This window comes from Varroa destructor, unplaced genomic scaffold (assembly GCF_002443255.2).
Source record: "Varroa destructor unplaced genomic scaffold, Vdes_3.0 BEIS01000004.1, whole genome shotgun sequence".
Classification (NCBI taxonomy): domain Eukaryota; kingdom Metazoa; phylum Arthropoda; class Arachnida; order Mesostigmata; family Varroidae; genus Varroa; species Varroa destructor.
The window spans coordinates 10,928,100-10,942,505 of NW_019211457.1; the positions used below are offsets into that span (position 1 = coordinate 10,928,100).

Here is a 14,406-nt window from a genome sequence, read left to right on the forward strand (position 1 = left end):
TGCTTTAATCTTGATAAGTAACTGCTGTTGCTTAGTAAATCGTGTAGTCACGACAAGACCAGTCAACATGGGGGTCACTGCATGTAGGAGATAGCTCTTTTGATAGCAATAATCGGCCTGCACATTATACCTTGCAAATGGCTCTAGCAATTTTTGCAGTTCCCGGTAGGCGTGGTTTAACGCTATGGCGTAATAAGATATCTAAAAGAATCAGCCTTACGTTTTGAAGCTCCGCACGCTCGACACAAATAAGATTAGAAAACGTTCATTTTGTTTGTCCCCATTGAACCGAATATAACGTGTTCTTGAAAGACGGTTAACAACTTTTGAAAAATATAGGTTCTCCTATTGCCTACTTTTGCCTTCTGGGGCGGACCGATATTTCGATGGAACCTTGGCAGGCAAGGTCAATTTCGACCTTGAAAGCAATACCCTTGCACGGCCTGAAACGATCAATGGTACGATAGTAACAAATTAATTGGAATGGAAGCACGTGATAATTGACACTTGTTGCAAGGCAATAGAATCTAGTTAACCATAATGGAGTATCAGCGCGAAACAACGAAATAACAGAAGCGATGTGATCGCTCCGTTAATAATAATTGAACAGTAAATGGATAGGGTTCTAGCGAAGCGGAATGATTCGAAGACTCCAGTGCTTCACTAACAGAGGATGGCGAAGCACCTGCAGCCGAAACATTGTAATGGAACAACAACGACAACAATAGTGAGCAAGTAACACGGAACCACAATAAACAAGTTCGGCCTCAGAACTAAAACGCGGATGATGTGCGGGAAATCTACAAATAGATTATTGTACCTAGGCGTTTATAGGTAAAAGCGGACACGTGTCGTGCTCGTTTGCTGCTATCATTGCCACACTGGTCGGATGGCGACAGTCACTTGGTGCCTATATTTATTACTATTCGTATATTGTTATTGATATCATCACGATCAGTTTCGCCGACAACAAGCAGCAAAGGGAGCCAGCGTAGGATGTTGTAAGATAGCGAACTAACAAAAAAAAAACAGTAAGACGCTAGCTGATGGAGGCGGCGGCGGCGGCGCGAAGTAGAACATTGTTGTCAAATGCTTTACCAATAACAAAGACTTACCAAAGACAGGCAATCAACATGAACAAAAGCTGACTGAACAAAACGGCAACAAACAGCTGTAATACTATTGACCTCTCTACTCGTTGCCTTTACGTTCGTATTCTATTACCTCACATCTCGCTCGTGGCCAATGATATGGTAGCGTTCTGACTATCATTGTCATCGTCGTTGTCTCTAAGTTTTGCCCCCCGAAGGCTCCTTGACTGAGTGGAAGCATCGCAGGTTCACGCTTGATCTAATAACATTCAATGAGTATAATGGACGTAACACTTTGCCCCCGACATCGTATATATTCGGTATTCACTATTGTTATCTCATATTATAATTATCTCATATATTTATAATTGTCAATGTAACTGTGAAAGAGGGACGCGCGTAGCCGATATATAACTATTGCTGCAGGATGATGATAACTGTATTGATCGATCGTGCATGTAGTAGACAGTGAGCTACGTTTGAGTCGGCATGCACGCGTTGACTCTCGTGCACGAACCGAGCGAGCGTAGCACCGCATCATTCCCTGTTCAAAACAAATCGTTGTCAGTGTAACGTGCAACGAACGCCAAACGACATATCTACCCATTGGACTCGAGCTGCATGCGTGTCTCCTCAACTTCGAGATCTATAAATGCGCCTATAGTTCATGGCCAAAGGCCTTCCTAAATTCTACATGCTACAGACAAGCATTAGCCGCAATGGCGCGAATCAATTTCGTTTATTCCGGCCCACCAACTGCGTGGTTGTATTATCATTACCAGAATATTCAGCTCAGCCGAACGATTGTTGGTCATGCGATCGCCGCTGGCCCGAACAACAGCAAACGAGTCAAAAGCCGCTTTATAATATTATATCCTTAAGGTACTTTGTTTGTATGTGCATGACGCGCACCAGCGAAACTCCCTATGTGATCTATTTTGTGTTCGCTTGAAAAGTGCTAAAACTAGATGCGTTCTTATCATACGAACGCAACAAAAACGAAGTCAGATTAACCCAGGAGATAGCGAGTGGGGCGCATTTTCAATGGGCTTCGCCGATATACCCACCGTTGCAAGTTTTACTAGCCCAACGAACTGTAATTTTTCATAGTCTTCGGCGAGCAACTCGCTTTGGCTAAAATATATATATATATGTGTATATATATATATGTGTATATATATATACACACATATATATATACACATATATATATATATATATTGAAAGCAAAAGGGCTCTATTGCTAGCTAGGCATAAAAAAGGCAACGGTACGTGCCTATAATATATAATACAACATATTGTAACGCGTTTTCGACGTCAGAAACAGCGTAAAATCGATTAGCAGCTTAGCGAATCTAGAACACACTGAACTTCTCCAACTTATTAGAAAAGTCATTTGATTGAAACTGGAACTTAACAGCAGTTTACTAACAACAATGTTGCTTGTTGTTGTCAAAATAAGTAATCGCAACTTTGCTTTTCTAGCAACAGTAGTTTTTCGCATTAGATTCGTACAAGACACTGTGGTAATATCTGTCTACCTTGACTTAACTCATTTCTGTCGATAGTTTGGACGGCCGATACGTGCCGACATGAAGCCTACTTGGACTCGTAATATCGTTTTCTCTATATCTGATAGTTAGTACTAGCATGTTACCTGCAACTTGTAGGATTAGAGCAAATAAATATCTATTTTATTTACATTAAATAAGCTCTAATTGATGACCCTCAACTAAATTTAAACACTCGTTAGTTGAATGAATAGATATAGAAACATCATACTTACCATATTTTGAAGAAAAGCTGACCGACTTGTTAGTAATGTTTATCGCAGTAATCATATTTGTAGCGTTTTATATCCCTTTATGTTTCGTCTTCCCTTAATAGCCTCTGCTGTTTTGTGTTCCGTTTTCTATCCGTATCTCGTATCCTTATTGCCGAAGCCAGTACTGTTAACGAACTGCCGTTCGGTACCATAGTTGTGCAGCAGATGTTTTACATCAGCTGTCAGCTCTTCAGTGGAGTGTGATTCTTTGTTGTTACTGTGGTAGCTCTCTTAACAACTGCTGCGGCCACATAGGTCGTCTCTATATGCAGACATTTACAGACAAATCAACATGTTATGGACACAACCATAGCGAAGGTACGGTTTTTTCATTTCTGCCTAATCACGATCTTCCACTGCCTTCTTGCCCTTTTGCTGCTGCCTGCCGGACCAGAACTGATCCAGCGATGATTCTTGTGAATTTTATCCACCACTTGTTATCGGGCAGTTTGCTGGTGTTCGTATCGTCCGTAAAGCGCCATTTTTTGTTATTATAAAATAAGGTGTTTCAGGCGACAACAGCAGCAGCAGCAGCAGCAGCAAAATCGCGGTGGTTTCTTTGTACGCAAACGACCCAACGTCACTTATTTTCACACACAGATAGAAATAAGGTCACATTACTATAGTGACGTTACGGGAATAGGCTTGCGGTCGTGAGTGTAGTGGACCTGAGTATGGGCTACCGGCTCCGGAATCACGATCGGCTTCGTGCGTCGCAGATGCAGAAGCTCGTCAACATGCGACGTCTGATGCATGAGACGATTACGTTTAGGCGAGTCGCGCCGCAGATGGCACCAAATCAGTAGAACAATGAGCCCTACCAGCAAAATAAGGCCGCCGACGACATATCCTATCCACTGGTACTGCTTCCATTGACTGCTCGGTGTTCGAAGAACTTCACTACGCTCGCAGTGTGGCCATACCTCCGATTTTCGGACCGTCCATTTGTTGTTGACACAAAAAACCGTCTTGCTGCCTTTGAGCTCGTAGCCTTCGTTGCAATACGGCTCGATGTACTCGGGTGACAGCCGACGGAACGACCCGTTCTCGATCTCCGCTGCTTGCTTACATATCGATGGCTTACATGGAGTTGAGCTCATCTCCGGCTCCCATTGACCGTTTCTACAGGCGAAGGAATGCGTTTGATTGTCCGCTCGACATTTCACTATTAAACCTTCGTTGTCGGCAAAAATATCCTGACCTAACTTTGAGCGTTTCTCGTGTGACCCGGGGAGCACCTTATGGGAGCCCGCGCTGGGCTCGACTAACAGTCTACAAAAATTGTTGGGGATGCAACGAAAATTAGGCGGCCAATTCCACTCACCGTCAATACACTTCGCATATTGCGCCTGCTCAGTGGGTTTATAGTCATTTTGACATCGCAATCTGATTTGCTCCCCATTAAATATGGAAGTAAAGTTACCGAGGTGAGGGATCCGTTCGATTAATGAGGGCCAGTTACACGTCGTCAGTGTATTTACCGTATCCGCGAGGCCGGTTAGGAACGTCGAGACAAGCAATGCAGCCACTATTGTAAGCGGCAGTGCATGCCCCATTGCTGCACTTTATGATCTTCTTAACAGATATCTGTCACAATAAGTGATGACTGAGCTTCGACGGAATCGCCTCCAGTAAGTCGTTATGCGGCTACCTGATTGCGTTTTGCCGGTAGACTGACTATCAAAATATCATTCTTCTAGATTACTGGTGCGTGGATAAACAAGCGCTAAACTCATATACGATCTCCATACGAGGTTTTTACCTTCTAAACACTAACCGTTAACAAGTATGGATGAATTATAAAGCAACTAATTGATCAATGTCCGCGTTGCATTGCGTATCACCTGTTACTTATTTGTGAGTTAGTTACACGCTGACTATCCACTGCTACCGTAAATTTAAGATTTCCTTCTATGCAGAAGTAACTTTTTCTCGTTAAAGGCCTCGTTCGGAACCGATATATCTGCTCTGTTCCCTTGCAAGTAGCACAAAACCAAACCGCTACGTCAAGTCATCGTACTCCTTCGAAGAACAGGTTAAGTTATCCATTGGGTTCGTGTTCGTTCATGGCATTCAACGTTGCTGGGGGTACACGGTTACTGGTTAGTTTTTCTTCGTCACATAGGGGTGCGCAACACGACATCTGCCAAACTCACTCACGTAATCTTCGTCTCAATTCTTTGTTGTTATCCTATGTTATGTCAACACAATCTACGGAATAGAACAGATCACTTTTGCTTTCGTATCCACAACTAGCATAGGGTTCACAGCACTGGCTTTGTCTTTCAACAAAGAAACTACCACTGGGACATCTATATTCCGATATAATTATGATATATTATCTAAACATATAATCTCTCACCACTTCAGGTTAGTCCACTCGATAACCCACAACCCTGTCATTGTCTTCAGTAGTGAGGTTTACTGGAAGAATCTTGGCGCTGATCACTGGATTGCAAGGAAACTCTTTTGGCTTCGTCAACAGCCTTCGCTCAATTCTTCAAATTACAAACGATTTCAATTACGATTCGACGTGAGTGTGTCCTTGCGAGCATGAATTTATAACGGTTAATAACTGAAACAGGAGAGCTGCTCGTAGAAGTAAAGATCTGGGCAGAAATGCCCATCCGTTGTGGTCTTCACAATTAGCTGAAGCTGACCCTATCCGCTGTCGGTGTCATTTTCTACTTTTTGTCTGTGAACTTCACTTTTCCTTATTGGCTTGGCGTCGCGTATGTAACATATCGCGTGGACCAGGCAACTAACTAACGAATCAGCGATGAAACGCAGTCTGTGATTTATCTGGCTAAATCCGCTTCATTTTTGCTTATTGACGTCTTGTGCTATGAGATGGTTTGTTTTACATTGCCTAGTCGGTCTTCACTCAATTTTTCTAACTAATTCTTCCTTTTCGTTGCTTCGTACTCGTTGAACCCAGCCGATACAAAACGAACAAAATGATATGTTTCATTCAGCGTGCTTCGCCTCAATTTACTGCCGCCAGCTTCAGGCAACATCTGGTAACTTCAATTGGGTCGCATCTGTCTTTAGCAGACACCGGAGTGTCAACGAAAAGCCGTAACTCTTGCTCCCATGAACAAAAGTCTACTTAAACAACTTGGCCCAGTCACCAATTTCACTCACACAGATTCAGGCGCACCCCCGTACCTCTTCTTTTCGCGAAAGCCACTCCAAATCGCACAACTTCACCCGTCGAATTTGAAAGCGACATGAACCAGCCCGCGTAGAGGCGCTTGCCGCCGCGCTGCTACAACAGGCGCATCAGTAGGAGCCAGCCTCCCGCCAACCGGGAGAGGGTAATCGGCAACTTGTGGAGAGAAGGCCTGGGAGGCCCAGCAATAGCTGCCGACGAGAAAGAGAGAAACTGGTAACGTCCGCGGTAATCGGTTTGTTGTTACTGGTACTGCTGCCAATTGTCATTGGTGCCTCTATTGGAGGACGTACTGCTGGTGTATCCAGGACAGTGCCCCTTCGTTGCTGATTTTTAAGAGGAAGTGATTGTCGCGTCGTCTGCTACGACCTGTTGTATGGTTTACGGCGGGAAAAGACTGGACAGAATCGAAGTTTTAAATTGAATAAATGAATTTAGAAGGCTTCGTTAGTCTTTTTCTTACGAGATGTTACATAAAACCACATCATTGTCGCGTTGTTTTTTAGCGGAAGCTACATATAGAATCTAACGGAATATTTCGGGCCATATGTAGGGTGAAACGGGCATGGCAGATGTAATACTCACACAAATAATTTAGCCGCAGAAGACCTGCAATAATTTCTATCTCAAACACCAAGTGCATGACGACTCCATTGTGTAGCATAATAACAATTGTTGCTGCGAGGGATACAGCCATAGATTAGACATAGTTTTAATATCTTTGACTATAATTTGAAGATAATTCCAGTAAAACGAGTGTTACGCTAGTTCTAGAGACGACCCCGAGGTGTTCGCTTCCCATTTTATCAAAGCTAGTATTAGCATTGAAAAGGAATCTTTTGTAAAGTGAACAGCGACCCTTGGAATTACACAACAGAAACTTCACACGCCTTAGCCATTAAGGAATGTTGGTCTATCTTTTTGTTTTTTGTAAATTTTCAAAATCCACAAAATTAAGCATTCGTGGAAATTATTAAAATTGTCGAAAACGACAAAAGTAAAAATTGAAGATAAGGTTAACAATTATAGAGTAAATGGTTTGTCCATAACGCTTTACAGTTACGTCATAGTACTGAATGAGCTATAGACTTACGCAGACACATTCAAGTACAAATTACTCTGCACTGTGTGAACGAATGCGCGACAAATTGGAAAACCAACCACGGGTGTTTCGGTTAAGATTTACTAGAAGTCATGATTAGACACGGGCGCCTACATTAACACCTACCGAGATCAATTTGGATTTATTTCGTCAAAATATGTAATAGTATGCAATTTGCTTGACGGATGCGTTCAAAGTATCCGACAAGTGCAACGAAGTTATCGATTCGCTTGTAGCGATTCGGGTCATTGAAATAACACGAAATTGGTATTGTTTAGGATTAGTTCGCCTTTTTCGAAATTAAGAGAGGAACATTTCAATATCTAGAAATTCTCATCTACCATACTACTCAAAATAAATATGGGACAACATTTCAGGGACCGATCCTAATAGATGTGCTAGATGTATGTACGAATGGCAATTCCGTCTCGAAAATATTTTTTTTTTTACAAAAATAGCTTTGAATTATTGAACGAAAGAACACGATGGTGGCTACGAGGTCTCCGGGAGAAACGGTTTTTTCACACTAGATCGATAAATCGATAGTTTTTCATAAACACTAACATATATGCACGAGAAGAGCAAACTTTTTCAAGGCTTATTTTATCAAGGGTTACGAACTCGTAAGATGTTTTCCAGAAAAAGAGGGCTCTACATAACAATTACAGTATTGTAAAATGCCTATTTTTTAAAAAGGAATTACGCAGGAAAGTAACAGAGTTACTAAGTAACAATGCGATGAATTTATTGAATTAGTGTAACAGGGAAAACTACAAAGGGACAACACAGGCAACCGCCTTGAATTTTGGCCCGTACATACCGAGTAAACAAACGCAGAAAGGTTTAGGTTAATAAGTGTAGTTGGTCTCACCCCTCTGTAGTGTGTTTTTTAAGGAATTCATCTTGTTTATGCTTAAATGCCCCTTTAATCACTTTAATATAATATAAGGTATATAGTTTACAATTTTATGTTGAAATGTAACCTCTGCTATTATTTTTTTCCTCTGAGGCCTACATCGGGAGTAATCGTATCGAAGAAACGTGCGTCCCTATTTTTGTTTTTCTACCAATGAAAATTCAGTGTTGCCGGTGATCTAACGCGCGTTTAATTCTCGGTACGTACCTATGCTAACTTCGATATTAATAGCCCACCGGTCGACGCGGCTCAATAAACAACAGCTGATAATGCCGAAAAAGAATAGATATACGTGCGTAATTCAACCTACGTTATACTGGAAACCCACACACATTATGTAGCTCATACGCATGAAGCACATTAGAACCACACCAGTGTACACTAACCCTTCGCAGCTCAGCGAAAATCTGCACTAAGCCCATAACCGGTCTACTAAACTTACCGCACATTGCCATTCTGTTTCTGTGGATCGCAACAAAATTCATTCATCCAGTCAGGCAGCATCTTCTCGAGAGCGGGGCGATTAACCGGCATCGGAAACTGAGCTGACAGAAAGCACACATGGCAGGAAGTCCGATAGAGAACTACTGCCCTATTTGAAATTCTGTTACGGAGATGAGATGCTATGTGTTTATGGCTTCAATCAATTTTACCGTCCTATTTGTATCCTAAATGAATTATAATACTTCTCCTACATAGAGCCGAGTTTCAAACGAATATCTATAGAGACAATAAATGAAAGGAAACGTACGATCTGTAAAAATTTGTTCAAAGAACTGTTGAGAAGTGAGTGGGCCTGCGACGGCGCCTTGGAATAAGTGATTTTCTTTTAATGTTAAATTGCTGCGATATATACTCGTGTAAGTACAAAGGTGCTTGCGCATTCATAATGCGTTCGTACATGCTGTAGAAATCATGGAGAATAGTAACTGTTAACGATGTTAGGTTTGGCTTGTCGTGTGGGTACGAGAGAGGTTTTGAACCAGGAACCGTCGGTCGACTGCTGCAACGGTGCCGGACGTAGCATCTGAGCGCGATTTGTTTCAACGAAGGTGTCGTGAGACTTGGTTCGTGCACGAATCGTGTGACTCTGTATTCTATAAAGTTGCTAATACATCGTTTCTATCCATCAACTACAGAAAGAAAATATTATAACTAGTAATTTTTCTATGACAACGACAGCAAATCGTCATAAGCGTTTACTGAATAATAAGAAAAATAACGAGCTAATATAACGAGCGGTATTTCGTATAAAAGTCGGGGGTTGGCATCTACGCAATAGTTATACAACTTTGGTCGGGTACCCCTATCAGCGAACACATCTTTTCAATGAAAAGCACATTATGTTGAGTTGGCCTGGGTAGCCTTTGCAGTAGCTGCAGTTGCCAACGAGCGTTTGTGAGTCGACCTAACAAATGAAACTAGGATGGAGAGCAGCAAAAATATGGCAAGCACAATCGTGAAGCTGAAAAATGAACCGAAAATAGTTATAAAAGCGATAAATTTCTTTGCTTTAATAATAGCAAATAATGGGACCTCTTGATAGCTGTCAGATGTAAGCTGCGTAGAAAAAAACTCACAAAAAACAAAAATGACTTGCCTGTATTTTTTTTTATTTTATTTAAGCACTTTTCATTGAGACGTTTCTAATTATTTCGTTGTTTTTAAACGTGTATCATAGCGAACGCGTAAAACTGAATGTAAAACATAGAAAAGTATTTGAGGTTGCGCGTATCTTCCGAATAAAAGATTTCTAGTTTAATAAAAGAAAAAAATAATGATGTTTGATGAAATCATTCTTCTTTTCAAAGACATTTTAAATTTAAAGGGTTTATAGTAAAAATGCGTCTCCTGCATGCTAACATGTATAAAGATTCGATGATCGCACTGCAAGTCACATCCCACGAGTCCTAATCTTCTAAGCCAACGACGGCTATCTTCACTCACAATGGGAAAACGATCAATTGTAATTTTGTCAGCAATTATGATTAGATAAGGGGTTGAATGTATAAGAAAGACGAGATATGATATAGTTCTTATGTTTGATTCCATATGGCACTTTTCGATTATATGTTGATCGAGAAGGAAGAAGAACCGTCTATCATCAAAAACTACTTTTTCGCATGGGACAAGGATATACGAAAGCACGAGATCTACGTGGATCTATACGTATAAGGATATACGAGAAAAACCAGATCAACTGTTCACACGAGCAGTTGTATGAATGCTCCAAGTGGGTGGGACTCTATTGCAGGACAGCTTGCTTTGAGTACTGGACAACGAATCACCAACACGCTAGTATTGTTTGCCACTATCGAGTTAGGATATGCGGCTTTGAGCTATTTGGTACCTGTCTTAACGATTTTATTCTATTCACATAATGTTTTAATAAATTCAAAATAGCTGCATTGAGAATTTCAAGACCTATCTGCACTAAAATCTGACAAATCAATAATTTTCATTTTTGTCTTCTCGTTCTTTGCTATAAGCGGTGTGAGCTGCTACCGGCTGCAGAGAGATTCAACTATCCGGGGAAATCGACGAACGGACGTTTCTGCAGATATATTTGTATTCAGCCCATACCTATGATGGAGCTGGACGTATTGTTATCGGCTGCGGTTATGTGGAGTATTCTTCTGCGGCTGTTAACATCACTGTTTCCGTACTCGGGTATGGGAAAGCCACCAATGTACGGGGATTTCGAGGCGCAACGGCACTGGATGGAGGTAAATAGCAAGTGAACTTTATCGCCATACTAAATCATGTATTTTATAACGATTCAACATTGAGACAATCCCCGCATTAAGTACGCTCACAAAAATATATTTAGGAGGTATTGCAAAGCCGAACTTCGTAGGCTTGAAGAGAAATACATCAGATGATTCGGGCATAGATCACGACACATTATGGGTTATAAAGTAGGTTCCAACGAAGCGTTATGAGACGGACTCCTTCGTGACTAGAAAACAGTGAATAAGCATACACGTGCTCTTGGAGGCTTAAATATTTATATCTTATTGTATAGACTTGACAAATCAGTTACATAATTGGTTCCGTTAGTCCGCTTCTACTGTATCATGTGTGAAGGCACTCAATATATTTATAGCTTTGTTGATTAGAGACACTTCGGAGTTTCACTAACTGTATCTAGATAGATACAACTGGGATAAAAGATATAAGATTTTGCTCACAAATTGTGCAGTATCTATGTATCACAAAATCGTACCCTTCCTTGATAAGAAATCCTGTTGATTTATAATTGGAAATTCATGCATAATTAGGTATGTAACAAAAATGCCAACCAAGTGGGACTCAGCAATAAATCATAAGACACCCTTATTGCGCTTATACAAGACAGGAGATGATATTAAAGGATCCGTAATTTCCATTCTAATTTCTGTGTTTTTTTTACACGCTCCAGGTGACTACTCAGCTGCCGCTTAAGGAATGGTACGTGAATTCGACCCGGAACGATTTGATGTATTGGGGACTCGACTATCCTCCATTGACAGCGTACCATAGCTGGCTTTGTGGAAAAATGTAAGCAAAATTGTATTTGATAAACGTTTTTTTCTAGCTTGCTCAATCTGTCTAGGAAACCGTGATGCAATTGTATCATGAAGATAATATTTTTTTGACTTTTTCGGCGACATGCATTTCGCCACGTATTATTAGTGCCGCAAGTTCGGAATTAACTCAAGATAAGGTCTATACGTTTTTCCGAAGTAACTTATTCTACAAACAGCCAAATATGATAATACAAACAAGAACTTTGGTTGGGTGCTTTTAATTAGTTTCTTTTCTTTGTGTTTGATTCATCTATCCAGATCGGAGCAATTTAACTTGTCATGGACAGCGCTAAATTCGTCGCGAGGCCATGAAAGCCCTGAGCACAAACTGTTTATGCGATGGTCTGTTCTGGCTTCTGATTTCGTTGTCTTCTACCCTTCTGTTCTGTATTTTGGATCCCTCTACAACACGAAGTCAAAGATGGTATTAAGTTCGCGTTTACCTAGAGAGCATTATAGAATTCACTTAGGTTCTATGAGGTAGGTCGCTACCAGACAAGGGTCTTGCAACCCTATATCAGGTAGTTGGCGCCCAGTAACCGCCCTTTATCCGCTGCTCAGAGTGTCATACAGAGATACTGAAAAACCTTCATTTAGAAAAAACGGTAATAACGAACGGGGCAAGTTCGAGTTCACATAGGATATGTCCACTGTTAATCTGCTATGGAATTGAGTAGCTTTTTGAGCACTTCGCTTTGTCATCTGCCGCTCTCATCATATGGGCACTTTTCTAAGACCCACGCAAAGGGAATAAAAAGACTTATCAAGCAGTAAAAGTTATGTTATTATTATTATTATTATTATTATTATTATTATTATTATTATTATTATTATTATTATTATTATTATTATTATCAATAATATAGTCCATTTGCAAAGATTGTCGCTTTCTCTAAATGATTTTCTTCTTTTGGTCTATAACCCATTTTATAGGCAACAGCTATTTGGGCCCTACTGATCAACCCTGCTATGATCCTTGTTGACCATGGACATTTTCAGTAAGTGGATTACACAGATTATGAAATAGATATTGTGAGTTTCTTTTAGCTTACATCCTACTGTCAATGAATCTGGAGCATTCGTAAAACATCTTCATCAGGGAGGGCTTCTTTTCACAGATAACTTTCCAACTGAGGCTTGACTTACAAATGCCAATTATGACTTGAGCGGGAATGTCAGGGCCAAGTTATGAAATTAGATAGGGTACTCAAATGTGACCCAAGGCCATTCGTACGTTGATTGTCGTTTCACAGGTACAACGGTGTCTGCTTAGGCCTATTCGTGCTGACCGTGGCTTTAGCAAAGAGAGGGCGTTACGCTCTTGCAGCGATCGCCTTCAGTCTCTCTCTAAACTTCAAGCAAATAGCGCTCTATTTTGCTATGCCAGTCTTCATCCATCTACTTAAGGTATATTTCCTGTAATGCAAAAAACATATTTATTATATATGAAATCGCGATATCTAACTGACTATATTGTTGTGGCCCTGTTTTCCTTTGACTTAATTCATCATCACGCAAATTGTGGTGAACATAAACCTTTGCAGGCCTGTATTGTGCCCTCCCTGAATCTGAGTCGATTCTTGCATATCGCTATTGCAACGCTTGGAACGTTCGGAATTGTTTGGGTACCATTCGCGTGGTCTGGTGGTCAACAGTTAATTGAACAAATTCTTTACCGGATCTTTCCCCTTCAAAGAGGATTGTTTGAGGTAAGACATTTTTAGCCCTTTAGTCAGTTGATTCATTTTCGCATCCCACCATCATGAATTGAGTGGAAGTTGATTGTACAGCGAATGATACAATTCAGGCAAGCATTTTTTGCTCGCAGTATTTGTGCCGCTATTTAAGCGGTCTTCATAAAATTTCACAACCGTATTCGAATCAATAGATTTACTGGAATTAGTCAAAGAAAATGCGTTTTCTGTAATCTTTATTGGTGTTATTAATTATTATTAATATCAACAGTTTTATTTTTACATTATTAAAACGCCTTTCATCCATATTAGATTGTTTATTATTAACATTATGATTATTATTCTAGTGTTACTTAATAGTAGTATGCCTAGCGCTGGCCTGTAGGTCTGATATCTTGGGACCTTTCTAACACCTAGCTTTGATTCCGTTCTCTTTTTAGGATAAGGTGGCAAACTTCTGGTATGTTACCTCTGTTTTGGTAAAATATAAGAAGTTGTTCAAGTCAGAGCGCTTGGTCCAGATAGCATTTGGTGCCACATTGTTTTTCTCGTTGCCATCCTGGATAATGCTGTGGGCACAGGGCAGGAATTCGCAGAAGAAGATCTGCAACTTTAAGCTTGCTCTGGTACGTCCTTGTTTCATGTCGAGTGACACGACCCTGTATGGAAGTTTTCAGCTTTTATTTTGCAGACAGTTATCAATACGTTTGTTTTAAACGATCAGTCTGCGGCCTGTAATATATATATATATATATATAGAAAAACAGAACTCTCAAATATAGAACTAAATAATCCATCATGTTTAAAAGACGTACTTAGAAAGCTCTTTTTCTGCATACAAAATAGAGAATATATTGTATCATATTTTAATTCTGCTTGTTAAATTGAATAATCGAGTCATGTTCGTGGCGGCGCTAGAACCTCCTGAATGTCGATCCTGGCAGTGCTCATTAACGAAAAAATTATCGTTATCTACACTCTAAGCAATGCCCAGTAATTTACAACTGTAATATCCTTTTTTTATAATATATATATTA

At 40.4% G+C, this 14,406-nt stretch overlaps 2 protein-coding genes across 12 annotated transcripts in view; one reads left to right on the forward strand and one right to left on the reverse strand.

Annotated features, from left to right (window-relative positions):
* LOC111248920 (complement factor H-like) overlaps positions 1-6,415 on the reverse strand; it is a 55,018-nt gene extending 48,603 nt beyond the window's left edge. For 9 of the 10 annotated variants that reach the window (XM_022802040.2, XM_086986047.1, XM_086986046.1 and 6 more), the window contains exon 1: positions 2,878-6,415. In XM_022802040.2, coding sequence (XP_022657775.1) covers positions 3,537-4,472 — 936 coding nt within the window. In that variant the 5' untranslated portion in view covers positions 4,473-6,415 and the 3' untranslated portion in view covers positions 2,878-3,536. Of the gene's footprint in view, positions 1-1,224; positions 1,636-2,877 lie in introns of all 10 variants that reach the window. The other variant, XM_086986040.1, reaches the window with a different exon arrangement.
* Positions 6,416-10,198: 3,783 nt separating this feature from the next.
* Positions 10,199-14,085, forward strand: LOC111248918 (dolichyl pyrophosphate Man9GlcNAc2 alpha-1,3-glucosyltransferase-like). 2 transcript variants are annotated; one of them, XM_022802037.2, is made up of 8 exons: positions 10,199-10,339; positions 10,596-10,832; positions 11,528-11,646; positions 11,934-12,099; positions 12,609-12,673; positions 12,929-13,082; positions 13,220-13,384; positions 13,810-14,085. In XM_022802037.2, exons 1-8 carry the CDS (start codon positions 10,331-10,333, stop codon positions 14,083-14,085), a joined length of 1,191 nt encoding a protein of 396 aa, XP_022657772.1. In that variant the 5' UTR covers positions 10,199-10,330. The 2 variants fall into 2 exon arrangements, with proteins under 2 accessions (XP_022657772.1, XP_022657769.1); XM_022802034.2 differs by having other exon boundaries at positions 10,318-10,452.
* The last annotated feature ends 321 nt before the right edge of the window (positions 14,086-14,406 follow it).

Coding starts and splice junctions, on each gene's coding strand:
- LOC111248918 (XM_022802034.2), top strand. CDS start 10,327: ATGAATGCTCCAAGTGGGTGGGACTCTATTGCAGGACAGCTTGCTTTG. Junction 12,100..12,608: donor ACAACACGAAGTCAAAGATG/GTATTAAGTTCG, acceptor CCCATTTTATAG/GCAACAGCTATTTGGGCCCT. Junction 13,083..13,219: donor TCTTCATCCATCTACTTAAG/GTATATTTCCTG, acceptor AAACCTTTGCAG/GCCTGTATTGTGCCCTCCCT.